Raw genomic sequence first — 20,684 nt, 5'->3', positions numbered from 1 at the left:
AAAATATTGATGTGACTTTTGCTGCGGTACTGAGATTAAATATTAAGATTTTGTTTCACAGCATTGCGATTTTATACTAAGACACTATCCTCACTGGGGTACAGACAAAAGCCCCCCTGACAAAAGCCACCCAGACAAAAGCCCCCCAGACGAAAGCCACCCAGACAAAAGCCCCCCAGACGAAAGCCACCCAGACAAAAGCCCCCTACTTTGATCAGGGTGGCTTTTGTCTGACAACAGTAAGGGCTTTCAAAAGTTACGGACATAATTAAATAGTTGTGGGTAAAATATACTGTTCTTCTCTGTGGTTAATTATTGGTTAGGTTAGGTGAGTCACTGTGCAATATGTATTTTTTGTGGGGGCATGGGGGGGGGCAAACTCAAGGGCCGCCCCGGGCGGCACACACTCTAGCTACGCCACTGACCGTGTTCTCTCCGCCACCACACCCCATTGTACACAGAAGATAGTTTTGATCTTATACAAAACTTTGTTTGTTTTCTCTACTATAAAATATTTAAAGGCAGAGAATAAAGAGACTGATGGTGAGTGTCCTACTGAGCTTGTTCTAGCACATGTTGTGCTGCTTCGTACAGTGTAATACAAGGGGAAAATTCTTTGGTGAATGTTGTATAGACTTGAGGAACTGCAATCAACACCCACAAGAATTTACAGAATTTGTAATTGGCACAGGTTAGGTTAGGTCTAGTTAAATAAGGTAAGGTCAGGTTAGATTAGGTCAGGTCAGGTTAGATTAGATTAGGTAAGGCTAGATTAGCTTTGGTCAGGTTAGATTAGGTAAGGTTAGGTCAGGTTAGATTAGGTAAGGTTAGGTCAGGTTAGATTAGGTAAGGTTAGGTCAGGTTATTCCCTCACCTGATCTTGACTCTTCCGCTCACTCACTCCAATCGTTTATAATGTTGGAACTTTTTAGACAACAGTGACCAAGTGTGTGTGTGTGTGTGTGTGTTTGTTGTGTACAGTCATGGATAAGATGATGTAGGATTGTTGAATTTACATTTCTTATAGGAAATAACTACAATATCATTGTACAGTAGTGCTTTAGAAAACAAGATATTTTATTGGGGTAATTATATCGTATTGTCAATCTTTTATCCTAGCTTATGTTTGATTCAGTGGAGTTTTTATACATTTTTACTGATCTAACTTACCCTTCATATATATTTTTTTTACAGTATTATTATTCAAATTTATTACAACTGTTGTGAAAATTAGTCTTGAATTACAATTGGTGGGGAGGTCAGTGCAGTAGGGTGTTACAGTGAGATTTTTTTTTTAATCTCTACTGTTGTCTTGACCTCTCACCATGTTTTTACGTCATTTGTTCTTCTTACCTGTGTAGTGACATCATTTAGCTCTATGTATCGGTATTTATTATTATATTCTTACTCCCAAGTTCTCCCAACAAAGGTCAAGTTAACAGGTCAAAATCTAAACAAGTCAATAAAAATATGAACATTTATTAGCTTATTCCCACCACCATCACCTATGTACAATCAAAGACAAAAGTCGTGTCGCGGTTTTGTACAAACATTAAATATAACTCGACACATTATGAGAGCCCCCTACCACAAAGCAGAGCGGACCAAAAGTTTAGCCCTTCAGCATATGTTTTCACCAAATTTCACGACACGACTTTTGTCTTTCATTGTACATAACATAAAATAAATAACAATAATGATACGACAAGATGTTTGGAAGTGGCTGAGTAAGGACTGAAGGTACAACAAGATAACACAAAATCAATATCAAGCAATAACAAAACTCAATAGTCAAATGCCAACTCCCAAAATACCAGAGAGAGGGTATACTACTTAACTTAAGACAGCTGTGCCTAGACTGACTACCGACTACCAGCCGGTCACCAAACAGCTGTGCCTAGACTGACTACCGACTACCAGCCGGTCACCAGACAGCTGTGCCTAGACTGACTACCGACTACCAGCTGGTCACCAGACAGCTGTGCCTAGACTGACTACCAACTACCAGACGGTCACCTCTCTACCGCCAAATACCGACGTATCATATCCTGATTGGCCAAAACGTAAAATTTACATAAATTCCCCTACTGACATTAATTCCACTTATCTAACCTATATACAAACTTAATACAATCATACACAATACAATCAAACATAATACAGTCCAATACACAATGTAATAAATAGATTTAATACTTAAATGATGACTCAGTCAGTGTGGGCGAGTAATGAACGAAACTGCTCGAGCCAACCACACACCCTCCAAACCAACATATTTCATACCCAGAACAGAACTTATGGTGGACACTCGTAACAGTGTGTATATCAATGTGTGTGTGAAAGTGTTCATGAGTGATTGTGTGTGTTGGTATAAACCTTTGTGGATGCAGAGCCTGATGGACAGACAAATGGAGTAACTATTGGACTGACTTGAACTAATGCATCTTATCATGACCGACTGGCTCTTGAATACTCCTCATTTTCATTAATGATGGGAATATAAATTAAGTGCACTATATTCAAAAGTTTAGAGGAGTACATTGACTTTGCCAGTAAAAAATTCTCTCTCTCTCGTGAATATTGAGTGATTTTTTTATTTTGCATTTAACACAGAATAGATAAAATAGCACTTGTTATTTACAGCACTGTGAAACCATAAACTTTGGGGCCATAATTTTTTAAAACCTTTTTCAGCCAAACCAGGTAGACCATTATTACTATGCTTAAAGTATCCAGTTGTATTCATGAAACATGGATTATTGTGTGAGAATTTATAGTACTATAGTCAGTATTTTGTGTATATATACCATAGAAAGATACAGTAGTTTCATTGGTTTGTTTTATTTTGTTATCCTATTGACGTGTTCCAGAGTACACTTCCCATTACCTGCAAGGAACTCGGTGGCAGGAGTCCATTTGTTGGTTTATGGATCTGATAATGTACCATTTATTTTTATTTTCTTCGGGACAGTCTTCAGAGCATAATGGGGGTTGGATACAGTACTTAAGGTAGTGATAATCCATGTCAAAATTTTTATAGTGATTTTTTCAGGCATGACAACCATTATTTCAAGTGTTCGGTGAAAGTTTTATTGACATGAATCGTCTTTGGGTATCTATTTGACTTCATACTTTTACTAGGGCAAGTAATGGAAACACTGTCCTAGATAATTTACTAATGCTTCAGATGTACTACTAGGAACTATCTCCTTCCTAGGTAGTTAAGAGCTGAAGATGGTAGTTGTCACAGAACCCTTAATTATCCCTCATTTGCCAGAAGCTCACTATTCATGTGTGGTGGGCAGAGCATCGTACAGCAGCTGCCGTTGTCTCGCTGTCAGGGTTGTGATCTCCTCCACTCGGCTCCGGTGCCTGGCCCACTCTGCTCTGTAAGATGGTAACTGACTCATTATCATCAGCTTGAATTCATTTTAACAATATTATGGGAGGAGGATGATGAGGAATTATCACAGATGAAAGCTTCCTAAAACTTTTCTTTACTACCAGAAAAGGTTAATGCTTAAATGCTCCTGAAATATTGTGTGTGTATAGTACTTCCTGTTGCAATGATAATTACACTAGTTTCTTATGCACATGGAAGTTCTGTTGAGATATTGTGCAGATATTGGCAGGAGTATGAAGTAAAGAAATAACAGTTAAATAATTCAACAGAAAGGTATTTATACTCTATACATGATTGAAAGATGGGTCACACAGGACATAGCCACCTCAGTGAGGATCTACAGACTCACTTAGAAATTTCATGGAGTGTGTGTGTGAGCCACTGCTGCAAGTGCTGTCGCAGGTCAGCCTCCCGGGAATCAATCAGTGCCAGATGGCGGTCATGAATCCCTGCCAGGGCTGATGTGAGTGTGTCGCTGCCCTCAAACACTCGTGCTGTCCTCTCTTCATCCATGCCCTCACTGCCGCCTGCTCCATCATCAACCATCTGCCACACAGCAGTAACAGAGGGTTAAACTTGTTACACTCATCTAATGTATACCTTGGCGTGGTGTTTTATTTACCAGATACAATTTCTACTGTTAACCAAATATCCAAAGTTTTGTATGTTTCACTGCTTATATAGGATGATTCAGCAAAGAGTACATTAAATTGGAGGATGAAATCCTTGGATAATTCTAAACCACAATGTCTCTATGGTAAAATGTCAGCTTCTGCATAGTTTCCATGTTACAATATATTTAAGATGTATTAATTAGAGTGAATTTGATGTGAAACTCCCGTAGATTTTTGCAATAATTTATTCACAGACGTCTTATGTACAGCAGTACAGCGTGAGACAGATGGCTGACACGTGTGCAGTGAGACAGGGACCGTGTACGACCGAATGAGATAGAGGCAGTTACAGGGGGAGGGAGTTTCACATCAAATTTACATCTTAAATGTATTGTAACATGGAAACTATGTAGAAACTGACATTTTACCATAGAGACATTGTGGTTTAGAATTATCCAAGGATTTCATCCTCCAATTTAATGTACTCTTTGCTGAATCATCCTGTATACTGTATAGTATAGAGTAGTGATAATGTATGATATTCTCCAGTTATTGGGATCACAGTATACACAGATGATGGATTTAGAAGGTAATAGTGGTAAATGGAGAGACAAGAACTATGGAAGTTCAGTAAAGTATATGAAGATTAATGATTTTCTTTAAAAGTATGAAAAAATGTGTTATAATGGGAAAACAAGAGTGGCAGTGCTGTGTGTACAGATGAGGAGTATTGGATGAGAGAAAGATTAGTTGAGTGAGGAGGTTTAGTAGCTGAAGACAGAACCTATAAAATTATGTCCAGTGTCATGTTGTGGAGCACTGAAGAAACTTGCATCATATATATATATATATATATATATATATATATATATATATATATATATATATATATATATATATATATATATATATATATATATATATATATATATATATATATATATATATATATATATATATATATATATATATATATATATATATATATATATATATATATATATATATATATATATATATATATATATATATATATATATATATATACAGTATATATATATATATATATATATATATATATATATATATATATATATATATATATATATATATATATACACAGTATATATATATATATATATATATATATATATATATATATATATATATATATATATATATATATATATATATATATATATATATATATATATATATATATATATATATATATATATATATATATATATATATATATATATATATACACACAGGTATATATAGTGATCCTAAGGGAGGAAAACCCAAGTCTGCATTGTGAGAGAACAATGTCTATTATCTGTCCTGATCTTGAGAAACAATTCATATCTGAAATGATAGAATGATTAGAGGGAAGTGAATGGACAAACTTCCTGTAACCTTTAGTTTACAGCACAATGGAATGATATTTGGAGGAAAGGTCAGAAAGAAAGCCACTTCAACTCCTTAAATATCGACTGTATAAGAAATGGTACATTACCTACACACAAGCACCTACCTAAGATAGCAGTGATAACAGAAGAACTTCTGGAATAACCACAAACAGTACTGTAGTTCTTTAATTATATCTAATTTGGTACCTTGGCTGTTAGCTCCCGGAGGCGACAGTAGAAGGTGTAGGCGAGGCGTCGTCCCTCCTGCAGCTCCATAGCCGCCGCCTCCAGGAAGTTGCCCACAAGGGTTCCTAACTCCTCCCTGGCACGATCTACCACATCCTGTAAGGTGTTCAATTTGTCTCTTGGACCAAACTGCTGACTATAATACTTGCATAAATCAGGAAGAACAAAAATGAACTGAAGTGGAAAACAAAAATATTGGGCTTTTATTATTTATTACATGGTACAAGAAAACATTCATGCATATTTACAAATACTGTACATTATTTACATGTAATGGTTCCAATTTAATATTTTGGCAGGAAATCAGAACTACAGTGACTGTAACAAGCATCTCCATGATTTAAATGTGTTCCCTGACCTTGACCTGGTCAGCAAGTGTGACCTCAGCAGTGAGGAGATCCTGGGAGGCGTCATCCAGCAGGGCATCAAACTGCTCTCTCAGTGCCACGGCCTTGGCCACTCTGGCTTCGTGTGCCTCCTGCAGGTATCACTTCTTATATCATAAATGACAATACTGTACTTGGTAATACAGTACTGTATATAATACAAGAAGGCTGACAAGCGAATCAACAGCAACATTTTTCTTCAAGAGAAAATATAGCTACTGGTCCCTGGCACTTGATGTACTAGAGGTTTTCGATAATGTCGGTGTTCAAAGAAATTTTTTCATACTATATACAGTATGAGAGTTTAAATATGGAGAGACCAGTCAAGAAATCTAGACATACATGCACACACACAAGACATTTTATTACTTAAATATTTTGTCAACTATACTATACTGCTGTATAGAGTACAATGACCTACTATACAGTACGTGGGGATCTGGATGTCGGTAAATTAATTCATTACTGTACAGTCTAACCAATTACCTTAAAACATAGATTCTTATTCCTTCCTCCCAACACTACGTCATTAATCCAGCCCATGGACCAGGAGTTGATCTGCAATGCGAAAGCTGCGTACTCTGCAAAGAAGTTCAAGCTCCTGAACGACTCTACCAACACCAAGGATGAGTTGCGTAAGCTGGATGACACCGACAGCGAGAGTAAAAGCGACGAGGACAAGGAACAAGAGGTGGTGACTCAAGAAAATCTCGTCAAACAATTTTGGAAGAAGTTTAACGTCAAACAAGCTGTAGACTTCTTGGTGGAGGCATGGGATTAGCTGTCTATTGCTACGATTCGTCACGCATGGAGACATGTGTTGCATGGCATACCAGCTGAGAGGAGGAGTGAACCTGTGACTGGTGAGGTTCAGACTGTTGCAGTAGCAGTGGACCTTGCCAGAGAAGCTGCGCTCAATATTACAGCTGAAGGCTTCTCCGAGACCACCAACGAAGACATCCTGGAGGTGATCAGAGATCCTGAAGTGACTGCCGACGAGATGTTGGAAGAAGATCACGTCAGTGAAGAGGAGGAAGAAGGTGCGTCATTCTCCGAAGAACACAGTTTAAGTCATAGTGATATTAAGGGTGCCATGGAGTGTGCAGAGAAAATGAAGTCCTTCCTTTCCCGCGACAATGACGATGACTGCTATGAAGTCTTCCATACCCGGCTGGTGCAGGCTATGGAGCCGTACATCACGGTGTATCAAGACAACATTAACACTAGCCGTCAAAAAAGCATAACTGAGTTCTTCGCCCGCAACCCACCACAGCCAGCCCAAGCCAGTGATAGTGACAGAGGTAGAGACAGTGAAGATGACTTTGAGGGATTTGTCAGGGAGGCCCTGACAAGTGTGGATGACAGTGATGGTGACTCACCTGAGGGCCAGTAGCCTGCCCTCTGCCTCGGAACCAGCCTCCATCCCTGTATGCCGACCCATATCTTCTACTAACGTAAGTGTTCCACCTAACTTTTAGTTTTCCAAACCTAACCTTTATTTTTCCTAACTTAACCTTTATTTTTCCTACCCTAACCTCTTCTATATTACTTGTTTTTTCATACCATCATAAAGTTAAGATAAAATTTTTACTACAACATAGTTGTGTGTCGTCAAAAAGTGGAGTTTGGGGGTCGGGCCAGTTTCTATTGGAATTAATCCCATATGTTCTGTTGTTCACTTAGCGCGGTTTTCACTTAACACGGTACCCTGTGGGTTCTATTGACCGCGTTAAGCGGGGTACTACTGTAGTTGGTGTATGGAGTAAATAACAAACCTGTGAAGCAAACAGGCTGTATATGAATCCCAAGCCAGTTAATTTTTTTTGTACATATGAATTGGCAAAAATGGCAACATTATTGTCTGATCTACTTACCCAAGTGTGTCATTATCAAATGAAGAAAATATTCAAAGCCAAATGGTCTGAACTGTTGGAGATTATATTATGGTATAGGGAAAGAGTCTTATGGCTTATATTAGGCAAGACCCAGACAAAAGTAAATACTGTAGGTAAAAAACCACTAATCAGTAGTAATGACAGAAGATTTTACTTTTATCCTTTTCGCCACTGATCAGCTCATTAGCCACTTGGGCTATCGGTCACGTCTCTGATTACTTTTCCTTTTCATTTATCTTCTTCACCAAAAGATCGGTTCGTTAGCCGCCCTGGCGATCGGTCACGTCTCTGTCACGCACTGTTGGCAAATACTGGGCATACACCGGCTCCTGAATGTACCTGAACCCGCTCCAGTGTTGGTCAAGTCTTGTCTTGAAAGAGCTCGCACTCGGTGCCGTCACAACATTCTCTGGTAGATTGTGCCAAGAGTTTACAACCCTCACTCCGAAAAAGTTTGCCCTCACGGTTTTCTGGACTTGGGGCTTCTTCAATCTTGAGCTGTGACCCCTTGTGGGGCGAGCATCCTCCAGCTCCAAGTAAGGACACTAGACTGAGTAGTGCCCCCTGAGATGCTTATACACCTCAACTAGGTCACCCCTTGCCCGTCTGTAATAGTAGTCATCGTTAAAGCAGAAGTGGAAGTAACAGAAGAGACCGAAGTAGTACTGCTGGAGTTTTGGTACACCACCCACCTGGTCATCTCCAAGACTTGCTTCCTCAGCAGCCCTCAGCTCCTGCCCAGCTGCCACCACGGTCTCTACCTCCCCCTCCACCCTCCGCACCACCCTGTAGGAAATACGGAAACCTATAGCTTCCATGCACTACAGGTTGGAGCCTACAGCCTTTCTGTACATCAAATGCTGGAGCCTAAAGCTTTCCTGTGCATCACAAGCTGGAACATAAAATTAAATAAATAACTCACCCACGAGCATATGTGTCAGCGTCATTCTTTGCCACATCAAGAGCTTCCTGCAGAAGTTCTAATTCTGTCTGCCGTTGAACCTCATGATCCAGACCTGCGTTGAACACCCGCAGGCACACTGCATTGAATTGGTCCCGGTACCTGTGGGATTATGACAAGACTGTACAGTACGGTATATATTTGAAAAGGATTGTTGGGGACACACAAACATTACACAAGAATGGACAGACAAGGACTGCACTAGGAGTCTATGTCAGTTGTGGTGACATGCTGACCTAATCTGGAGACTCACTTGGTCATGAGGGTGTGGGCACCGGGCAGCTGGAGGAGGACGCCCATGTCCTTATCTCCGCGGAACATCCTGGAGAAGAGGGAGCCATCGTTTAAGGCAAGCACCCCAGCCCTTCTGTGCTCCTCCTGTGACGCACGTGTGAGTCTCTCTTGCTCCTCTTGCTGCTGTGCCTTCTCCTCCTGTGCCTCAACTACTGCCACCACTGACCTGGATGGAATATATACACTATAAGAGTGGTCTAACAATGGATGTTGAGATTCCAGCTTGAGAAGTGCAAGACCATGAAGGTACACAGCAGGTACAGAGACACAGTATACCATCTACAGTAGAATAGCCAGACCCAAAGGGAATGAATTGCAGAGATTTTAATTGGATATAGTTCACCGAGAAAGGAACCTTGGAATGGTTGCAAATGAATGTCTTCGGTTTTGAGTAGCATAAGCTTGACTAAGTGAACAAGGCAATCCAGACCCGGGGGCTCTTCCGGCTTTGAGTAGTATAAGCTTGACTAAGTGAACAAGGCAATTTGTTCCAGTAAATGGACATTAAAATTTTGAGATAGCTGTGTAGGGCAATGGCTAGGCCCAACCAGAAATACGCTCAGTCAGTCTAGTCCCCGTGTAGAAAGAAAGATGTTGTCACTATTGAAATGTCCACAGGAGAGCAACGAAGCTGGTTCTTGTAATAAAGGAGCTGAGCTAACCCAAGAGGATGAAGAAATTAGATCTACCAACACTGGTGTACCGCTGCCTTCAGAGATGTGATAGAAGTGTGTATAAGATCATGAACAGGAAATATAACAAAAACGGGCAGATCCAGGAATATCAAAAGGGGGGTCCAAGAAGATGCGGGTGGGGTAACATGGCGAGCAAAGCGACCCCACTCAGCTGGGGGTTTGTATGGGAGGGGGTGAAGCTGTAAGCCTCCCCCTGGATTTTTTTTTTTTTAAATCTGATCAATATCATGAGCATTTTGAAGCCATGTGCACTTGATATTAAGAGATAATTTGGGGTCAATAGTAATGACTTTTTACTATACAAAAATGCCATGATTACAATACTACATTAAAGAAAACGTATTCGAATTTCTGATGAGAAAGGGGATCCGGAACCCCAGAACCCGCTCTCCACCCCCAGGATTCACCCTTGCAAAGAGATATCCATTAGCCTGCCAGAGAGACTACAAGAGGAAATGTGAAGTTATACTTTATAGGAAAGATGACAACCACAGATGAGACAGAAACAGAGATGGCCAACCCTGGTATTTTGCGAAATATCTACCACTACGAAATCGGCTACAACACAACCTTTCACCGTAGCTGGGCAAAATAAGCCACTACAAATATCTACCGATGTGTAGTTTCAATAACGATATTTTTCAATGTCTTGACCTGAGAATATCATGGAGTACTGAACTATCAGTATAGGGATAATATGCCCCTATGTGCGGTTTGTACATATATGCAGCAGTGTGGCTTCTATTGGTGTGAGAAGGGGATAGTCCTTTGTTTGGCCAACGTAAAATTCAAGTGACAATTAGCAATGGCCTTTTTATTCTAACCTACATATACTTATAATCAATCGGAAATAATTAAAATAACCTATCACCACTTGTAATCCGATATTTTGAACAAAGAGTTGGTGGAAATTCTACAATCTGGGTAGTTATTTCGCAGGCGTTCAGCTGGTTTGCTTACATGCTCAGAGGTGATGTTTTTTTGGTTCCGCACGAACACCGTAATAGTCTGTCTCCTATAGTGACACGTAGTCAGCGTCCTCGTGTCCAGTCTTTTGAGAGAAGATTTGGCATTTAGGCAGACCAAGATGTGTGTTTTGGCCACGAGAATCTCCACAAGACCACTTCGAGTCACAATCAAAATACAGGGGTGGCGTAGTCCTGCGTCCAGAAAATACGTAAAACGGTAACAGCCATCATGGAAGTTGATTAGGAGTTCTACAATACTGGGAATTGCAGGTTTTTGTTAATAGGTGTGCAGGATACGTCCACAGGCGTACGCAGGTTTGTGTAGGTTCGGTACATAGTTAGTGTGTTGGTTTGTGTAGATTACGTACACAGGTGTATGTAGGTTGTGTATACTCGTGTGCCGGTTGTGTACATTGGTGTGTACATGGTGACGTGAAGTGAAATTTATAGTGAAAAAGAAATAAGCAATAAAATGGTGAGGTCTGGCAGATCAGCGGCTGGCGTTACTGCCACATGGGCATGAGCACTTGGTTGGCAGGGCCGGAGCGCGATGCTGGCCGCCAGGGGAACATGGTCCTGCGGGATTTTTTAATTCGAGTTGTTGCTTCTTCAAGATACGTTTGAGCAACATGGAGCGTCGCTCCAGTGCGACCATCGTTCTTTTATCATAGTGCCGAATTTGACGCTTTCTCTTTTCCTGGCGATTGACCTTCGCTTCACTCTTCCGGCGCAGCTGCTCCATGCGGCGTCGGGAGCGTTCAAGGTTAACTTTAGCGCGCTGGCGCTTAAGCTGTTCTTGACCTTCGTGATATTTCAGGAGTTGTTTGAGTTTAAGTCCCTTGGGGGGAGACTTCACGCCCTCGGTTACAATCATTTTCGCCACGGGGTTGTAGGGTTTGCAACCTAACTCAGGCTGCTGGCCCGATACAGGCTGCTTGGGACACCCAGACTGCTGACCCGACCCAGGCTGCTGACCCGACCCAGACTGCTGACCCGACTCAGACTGCTGGCCTGACCCAGACTTCTGACCCGACTCAGACTTCTGGCCCGACCAGACTGCTGGCCCGAGGCTGCTGGCCCGACCCTGCTGGCCGAGGCTGCTGGCCCGACCCAGGCTGCTGGCCCGACCCAGGCTGCTGGCCCGACCCAGGCTGCTGGCCCGACCCAGGCTGCTGACCCGACCCAGGCTGCTGACCCGACCCAAACTGCTGGCCCGACCCAAACTGTTGACTCGACACAGGCAGTGGGGAGTTCGTCACACCTTCCTGAATAACCTGTGTCCCGGGGTTGGAGAGCTGGGGGCCTAACACAGGCGCGGGGTCATTGTCGAGCGGTAGCTCAACATTGACGCCCTCCACTATAGGTTCGCCCCAGTACCCCACCTGCCCCGTCACCGCCACCAGCAACACCAGAGCTGCCACACCAACTTTGAACATTTCTACGAAAGTTAAAATTTTGCTTTTAAATTTATTGATATAAAAAATAAATTTTGTGTGGATGACTCTGGTTCATAGCAGTTATATATGGAAATAAGAATGAAATAAAGAAGATTGACTTTAAGGAAAAACTAACGCACAAGGGAGTGAGCGAAGCTGACTGATACTGTAGTTGTGTGAGAGCAAGGAGGGCGGCCAGTGGCTTTCTTAGTCCCCATAATTACTAACTGAGGAGTAATAATAATAATATTCACTCAGTAAAATCATTATACAGGTTTACATTTGTTTGACTTACTATACTGTACAGTACATACAGCAGAGCGAGTCGACCATGCAGGCATACAGATCAGCTTGTGTATAGACAATACTGCACTGTGCATAACGATGCTTTACTGTGCACAATACTATTTACTGTGCACAATACTGGTTCATTGTGCACATATATTGCACCTTAACAAACAACTTCGTAATATTTGAATTTTGTATACTGGAGTTGGACGTGGGCGTACTTGTACTGTTGGGCGGCGTGGGCGTGGTCTTGGGGCGTGAGGCGGCGGTGGTCGAGGTAGGCCAAGTCGGGCAGATGAGCGAGGACGTAGTCAGGGTAGCGGTGGTCGCACAGCGGGTTGTTCGCCAGGTTAAGGCTCGCCAGGCACTTGACCTGTCGCAGCGTCCGTACCTGTGTACAACAATAAGTTAACAGGTTCAAGACTTTTTTCCCTTACAAATAATATATCTTTAGTTGCGCCCTACCGTAAAGTTATCACGAGCATCTGAAAGACTAGCCATTCCTACCACACATACAGTATATCTGGTTAGTAAAGTGTATATGTTTTTCGGATTTTTGAATAATTTGTGCCATAATTCATAAGAAATGAGAATTTGTGCCTCTAACGAATCTATAAGGTGTGTAAATACGATAAGACAAGTGGGTTAGGTTAGGTAGAAGTCCTCAATACGGTGACAAGAGGTAATTGGGTTAAATTATGACCACAGAAAATACCCAGAAGGATGAATGTGAATAACTGGAGATCTAACAAGGTCACAACAGCTTAGGGACGCCAGTTACTGTGGGTGGGAACCAACTGGCCACAGGCATAAGCAAACGGTTTCCCTGACCTTGTGAACATTCAAGTGTTTTACTCAGCTCTCCGTCACAAACAGTGATTATGACGAAGACACCACAAACGCCGCTATACTAATGACCAAGTTTTCAACACGAGGAACTATAGTAGAAGACATCACAAACAACTACATGCATCTACTGTCTCAAAAGATGGACAGATTTATAATTCAGTCCAGCCAACACAGTGGGAGGTGGCAGAACTGTGGTAAGTCGTCATGCACAAGTTCTCTGGTAAGATACTAACGTCATCTATGTCGTGGATTTTGTTGTTGGCGAGGGTGAGGACTTGCAGGTGAGAGAGGGGCTGGAGGGCGCCTCGCTCCAGTCGCCGCAGCAGGTTGTTGTGTAGGGCCAACACCTCCAAGTTCCTCAGTGACTTCAAGCTGCTGATGCGGCTGATCTGCGTAAGTAAACCTCGATGGTATCATAAAGAGCTATACACACAACGATAAAATAATGCATGTTATAATGTAGGTCAATCCAAGATAAAGGGAAGGTCACGCGAGGTCAGTAACTCACCTGGTTGAAGGAGAGGTCAAGCCAGGTCAACTTGGAGAGTCGCTCTAGTCCCCGGGTGTCGGTGAGGCTGTTGTTACTCAGCACCAGTCGAGTTATATTCGTCAACATCCACAAGAAATCCAGACTGCCCAGACCTGTAACCGGATACCCAACACGATACTATATAACTTTGATCAGTGATTCCCAAACTAATAGTGAATTACCTCATTGGGTTAATTTGACCTATTTATCAGGAAAGAACAGAGTGCACAGGGTACCCAACTATCGTGAATTAGGTGCTGGAACTTTTCACTGTTTTTTTTATTATATATTTATATGAGTCCAGTTTTCTCGCTTCCTTCAACAGGCAACAAAGAGCCTGAACTGACTGTGTGTATCTCTAATCACGTCACTGACAGTATCCGCCACCATGCCGCCCTGATTGGCTAACTGGCTGCAGCAAAACAACCCCATCCGTCCCACTCATTATTAAGGTGTTTGTTTTGTTTTGAAGTGGAACCAGAGCTAAGTAAACAATAAAACTTGTTATTAAACTATAACATACACTTCCATCAATGTTATGTATGACCTTAGTTAATGGCTCAGGTAGTTCGTTTAGCATCAGGTGAGGCAAACAGGTGACAATGGGTTAATGATGTAATTAAGTTTGGGAATTACTGGATTACATAATGGATTACTTGAGGATTTCCCCCTTCCTCCCAGACGCTGACAGGGAACAAACCAAGAACACGGACTATAAGGACAAATAACAAGGACATTACATCAACCATTGAGGGGGTAATCTATTGTTTCTGAGTCACACAGGAAGTGATTTCTCTCTCTCTCTCTCTCTCTGTCTCTCTCTCTGTCTCTCTCTCTCTCTCTCTCTCTCTCTCTAGGTGACCATGAGACAAGTGATAAGTCATATATGTTCACTATGATTCAGTCCTCGGTGAGATAATTGGACGCACCCTCCCCCCTCCCATCACCACCGCGACACAGTTTGTTGTTGTTTCGTCATTCTGAAGGGTCATTATCTAGAGCTTATGACGTCATTATCTAGAGCTTATGACGTCATTATCTAGAGCTTATGACGTCATTATCTAGAGCTTATGACGTCATTATCTCGAGCTTATGACACCATTATCTCGAGCTTATGACACCATTATCTCGAGCTTGCCATATTAATAAACTCACTAATAAAACTCTCACTCAAAAAAATCAGACTACGGTAAGAAAGATAAACCTTACTAAAACAACCATGACCGTAATTCTCAAAAGTTCGTAAGTTTATTTATTTTTTCTCGGGTGTAAGTGATGACAGCAGTAAATTGATCACGTGAAGATAAGGCACCCCAGTTTATTTCACCTGAAGTTTAGCCACCCACTCTATCCTGGATTAATCTAACTTAACCTAACCAAATGTAACCTAACCTAACTGTCATACTAGTTGCGAGAAAGGGGAGAAAGACAAGAATATGTGTGAGAGAGATAAGGCCAGAGTACAGTACATGATAACGCTGTGGCCTTGGCGCGCTCAGTCGTGGCCACCCGTCAGAGGAGGAACCATGGTAAAGAGTAAGTGCAGAAACTCCCCCACGTATTACCTGAAGATTATTACCACTTGCTGATTAACCACTCCATCCTAATGTTTACTTTGGGTAAGGTTTAGGGTGGTTAATCTTCAGGTGACTTAGAAAGAGTAGTGCAGTTTAGTAAAAGTACACTATATCTGGGTTTACAATCTTAATCCGTGAGTGCGACCACTTAACCCCTTGAGTACAATATTTAATCCCTGATGTTTACGATAGCTTATCCCTATGAATACGAGGGCTAATCCCTTGAGTACAATAATACTGTACTCAAGGGTTTAATACACTGTTGTGTTACACTAATTGGGTCAGATAAAGTTGGATTCCGTCAAGATTAGATACACCAAACGCTTAACACTCACTGTACTTTTACTTTTATCCTCGTCACCACTGATCGGCTCGTTAGCCTCTTAGGCGATCGGTCACGTCTCTGTCACGCACTGTTGGCAAGTACTGGGCATGCACCGGCTCCTGAATGTACCTGAACCTGCTCCAGTGTTGGTCAAGTCTTGTCTTGAAAGAGCTCACACTCGGTGCCGTCACAACACTCTCTGGTAGCGTTAGGGTGTTTAATCTCCAGGTGAAGTAAGAGGGGGTGTCTAATCTTCAAGTGAACTTAGTTTTATGTTTTCATATCAGAGCTGAGGCAACACCCAGAATCACAATTTAACTGTAGAAATAAAATCCCAAAGCATTTATTTATTTGTTTATTTATTTCACCATTTTTCACGTGACTATTGCTGTTCAGATATAAATTATTATTATTACTAAGACTACTATTAGTCCATACTGTATCGAAAGATATTCAAATACACAGACAGACACCAACCTTTGAACTGTAAGGATAGAGAGGTGACGTGACTGGCGGTGTTGGTGGCGTTAGCGTGCGTCAGTGCTGGCAGTTGTGGTTCCTGCTCCTCCAGCGCCTCCTTCAGTGTCTGCAGCGTCAAGGGATTGATCTCGCCCCACTCCCGCCCCCTGCTAACACCCACCTCCTCCTCCCCGTCCTCTCCTGTCGATCGTTTTGATGTGTGTAGCTGTGGATTTTTTTATAGTAGTAATCCAAGACATATATATATATATATATATATATATATATATATATATATATATATATATATATATATATATATATATATATATATATATATATATATATATATATATATATATATATATATATATATAAGAACATAAGGAGTCTGCAATAGGCCGGTTGGCCTGTGCATGGCAGCTCCTGTCGAGAGTTACGACCACTCTCTATCATCCATGAATCTATCCAGCCTCCTTTTAAAACTTTCCAGAGTTCCAGCACTTACTACAAGTTGCTAAGCTTGTTCCACTCGTCCACCACCCTATTTGTGAACCAGTTCCTTCCTATCTCCCTCCTAAACATAAATTTATCCAACTTAAATCCGTTGCTCCGAGTCCTATCCTGCTCGGATATTATAAGAACTTTATCTATATCGCCTTTATTGATTCCTTTCACCCACTTAAATACTTCTATCATATCTCCCTGCACTCCCATAATTAGTTTTTCTCTTCCTTCCGCAATTTCTACCCATACAGACTTGGTTCCAATTTCACCCTTTATTGAATTATCAATACAACATTTAAACGAAACAACTATATAATTTCTCTTATAAAACACCACTGTACTATATTATTGGTTATTAATTAAGTTTATTAGTCACTGTGCGAAAGAAGTGAAGGTAATGCTAATGAAATATAACCATCTCTCTCTCTGTCTCTCTTGATTAAGTTACCACAGTGCAATGTTCGTCACGCCCCCAGATATGTTACAGATGTATTGATGACGTGTTGATAATAGTAATTGACTCAGTGATTAATGATATAGAAATTTTAAATATGATTTGATTAAATGCCCTTATATATAATTTCATATGCGTAGGTTAGGTAAGCGGTTGGGTGTTTAAACATGTGAAATAATTTAGGATAAGTAATCTTGAGGTGAACCAAATAATGAAAACAATTTTAATTATAGTAACCGCAGGAATAATGATAATAATAAGATTAATATTGCTGTTAGTTTGTGTGCACACTCATCAAGCATAATGCGGTGTTGCCTTCTCATAGTGTTAAAATTTCCTGTTGTTTGTAGGTAGTAGGTAGTAGGCAGCTACCAAACAGGGAGGTACTACCGCCTGGGAAGATATTGGAAGCATAATGTGTTGTCTAATGGTGGACCCTGCTGCCATGTGACCAAGTCCCAGGTTGATGATCTGACTTTCTGCCTCACTTACACACAATTGCAGGGTCTCAATTGTTTCTCTTACTATTAACAACACAACATACATATTGTTTCTCACTTTAGATCTTGTTTTAATTTTTGCATTTCCTTATGGTTCTTTATTATTATTATTATTATTATTATTATTATTATTACATTTTTGCCCCCCGGGTCCCGATGTGAGTCAGTGACCTGTGCCCGGGTGGGCTAATGTCCGTAAAAAAAAAACCCACAAAAACAGTATAATGAAGCACTCGGTAAGTGCAAGTTGCGTTCATTTACACTCAGTAAGCCTAAGATGTCATTATGACCAATCAATACACTTTTGATGTGTTCAGGGCCATTAAGTGACCATAACACGGTCACTCAGTGAACTTAATAGACCATTTGCGGCCTTAAACGAGCTAAATATGCGTTGACGGTTACTCAGTGAGTCTACAATAGTGTGTTGACTCATTAAGTGTTAAGTGTTCACAGCCAATCATGTTCTTGAATTGTACTCGACTTCTCAGTGAACTAATACAGTGTTCGAGGGTACTCAAAAAGTGTGATAATGGGTTTGTGGCCACTTAGCGACGTTAATACAGTGTACGAGGCATTCATTAGGCATAATGAAGGGGTCTTGGGCTCTCAGTGAGTTAGATGCGTCCCTGACCACTCAGTGAGGTAAAAACTGTAGGTACTGTACAGCCACTCAGGTATGTACGTTTATGTGAGTGCTTGGTTGTTTTTACCTGCTATTACAGTTGTGATTAGTAATACCATTATCTTGTACTGTACCTTATTGCCTGGAGATAAATATATTGTGTTAGGTAGAGTTTAATTATATTTTCAATGTCTACCACGAGACTGCCCTCTTTGATATTGATTCTTCTTACACAAACGTATGTCGATATGAGCGTAAGAGTGTGAAGCCTTTGTTCAAGATAAGTACCAAGGAAGTACACTTGAAGTACTTAAAGTCAGTCAGCCGCACACAGCCGCCAGACGCCTTTACTGTCAACATTCATAACAGTCTAGCGTCTTGGTGACGGGAATTAAATAGTCTCTGCTAACATGTGTAACTTGTTGCAGTAAAGAAACAAAAACAACACTTGTTATATGGTAACTAAAGACGTTCCCAGCTGATATATTAATCTTTTGAACAAAATGCCATATGCCATCACACCTTGGCGTCATATTTTAGATATGCTTCTGTTGAAAATCAGAAATTTCAGAAATTTCTGACCTAGAATTTCAGTGTTGTATATATTTACATGTGTATATAATTCAAAACTATATAGTTATGCTTAAAATTAGAAAATAAATAAATAAAATTAAAGTTAAGAGGTGGCAGCCTCGCCATGTTACCGTCGAGCGGAGAGACGTGACAGTGGCCATCATGCCGCTGGACTCCTTACACAAACTCATAATATTCTGGACTTGTTTACCACCTTCTTCCTTATCCTTATCTGCCTCTGAGTCGTCCTCACTGATAGATCTGCCCCTATTGCTGTTACCATCATCAGATTTTCGTCTCCAATTGATACTCATCTTGCACGATTTCACGTGGTTTAAGGCTCAGAATCTACAATAAATTCAACAAACTTCTCAGTTTATGGACAAAGTTTGCACTTGGCCATATGTATCTTTCAATTAACTTCTTTCATTTAATTTGTTTGAAGATTATGCGTAGTGGTAGACTGTGTTCACTTTAACGCTGTATCAGACAGCCTAATGTTTTGGCGTCGTTGTTACCATGGTTACCGAGGTATGGCTGCATTCATATTTGTTTCTTTCATAAGAATTTTAGATATTAATTCAATTTTTTTTAAGTATATCTATAAATAAAACAATATTTTTTTTGCCACGCCGCGTCTAATTATTCCCGTCGCTAATTTTCACATATATTCAGAATAGATCTAATCCTGGGGAGTCGGTTTCTGATCTTAATAGATCAAGGTTGACATCTCCTGTAATGTAGCAAAGTTTCCTCTCTCAACTTATGATAGAGATAAACTCCGAAAATTTATCAAGAAAATTCCTTACATTATTGTGGGGTCTTCTGTAGATTACTCCTACTAGAATATTTCGTGTGTCGTTACGTAATTCAGTGAAAACACTCTCCATGTACTCCTCCTGGACCTTTAAATCATCTCTTACAGAAGTGTTATACTTGATATCAACATATAGGGCGACACCACCACTGTGTCGTGACGTGTTGACGCAGTGTCTATCATAATTAGGAATGTTATACAAATGGTCAATATCGTTAGTGAGTTTGGTCTCGCAGAACCCAAGTACATCAAATTTGTGGGCAATAGAAGATAATTTATACACTGATCTAAAAAGGTATCTAAGTGAAGGGGAATACTGCTGATGTTATGGCTAATGAAGGAGAAGGCATGGGGTAGTAGGAGACTAGAACTAAACTCTGGAGAATCAGGAAAGTAATATGTACAATTGGGGTTGGTGTAACCCAGTGAGTTTTGTAGAAAGGCATCAGGATATGAGGGAGTATTGTGTCGACACCATGGTTGAAGGGGGTGTAACACACACGGTCCAGTACATATTGGTACTGATTAAGGAACAGTAAAAACTCAAGGTCACTGTGGTGTGAAAAGGGAAGATCTAAGAAAGTTATAATAGTGGGGGACGTACTCACAAGTGCTACAACTAACTAGTACTGTTGAGGATGATTTCCAGAATGAGTGGGAGGTGCGCCTGTCACTTGGTCATGAGGGGTACTGGTTTCCACTGCAGAGAGTGGACGTAATGATAAATGATTCACCTCCAAGTCGCCCCATATAAATACTGACTGGTGACAGGTGAAATACCCGGCATATCCGTCTCTCCGTCTCCCAAACACCAATCTCTCCCCAACACCTGATCCTGATACCTGGAGTGTTCCTACCCTAGACCACTCAA

At 40.9% G+C, this 20,684-nt stretch overlaps 2 protein-coding genes across 9 annotated transcripts in view; one reads left to right on the top strand and one right to left on the bottom strand.

Moving 5' to 3' along the window:
* Positions 1–1,606: 1,606 nt before the first annotated feature.
* Positions 1,607–19,510, bottom strand: LOC121861202 (dynein regulatory complex subunit 3-like). Of its 2 annotated transcripts, XM_042358807.1 has the most exons (12): positions 19,128–19,510; positions 16,356–16,563; positions 13,956–14,089; positions 13,681–13,836; positions 12,820–12,989; positions 9,171–9,377; positions 8,879–9,019; positions 8,649–8,742; positions 6,034–6,153; positions 5,637–5,771; positions 3,753–3,949; positions 1,607–3,387 (listed from the first exon to the last, which is right to left on the bottom strand). In XM_042358807.1, exons 1-12 carry the CDS (start codon positions 19,308–19,310, stop codon positions 3,285–3,287), a joined length of 1,848 nt encoding a protein of 615 aa, XP_042214741.1. In that variant the 5' UTR covers positions 19,311–19,510; the 3' UTR covers positions 1,607–3,284. The 2 variants fall into 2 exon arrangements, with proteins under 2 accessions (XP_042214741.1, XP_042214742.1); XM_042358808.1 differs by lacking the exons at positions 16,356–16,563; positions 19,128–19,510 and adding an exon at positions 15,889–15,931.
* Positions 15,447–20,684, top strand: part of LOC121861203 (TOM1-like protein 2) — a 41,755-nt gene continuing 36,517 nt past the window's right edge. For 6 of the 7 annotated variants that reach the window (XR_006087987.1, XM_042358812.1, XM_042358810.1 and 3 more), the window contains exon 1: positions 15,447–15,512. Coding sequence is in view for 6 of the 7 variants with exons in the window: in XM_042358812.1 (XP_042214746.1) it covers positions 15,503–15,512 (10 nt within the window). In the remaining variant the exon portion in view is untranslated. The remainder of the gene's footprint in view (positions 15,513–20,684) is intronic. The other variant, XM_042358811.1, reaches the window with a different exon arrangement.

Source organism: Homarus americanus, unplaced genomic scaffold, assembly GCF_018991925.1.
Source record: "Homarus americanus isolate GMGI-L3 unplaced genomic scaffold, GMGI_Hamer_2.0 scaffold21314, whole genome shotgun sequence".
Classification (NCBI taxonomy): Eukaryota; Metazoa; Arthropoda; class Malacostraca; order Decapoda; family Nephropidae; genus Homarus; species Homarus americanus.
This window is presented reverse-complemented; position numbering and strand designations above follow the sequence as displayed.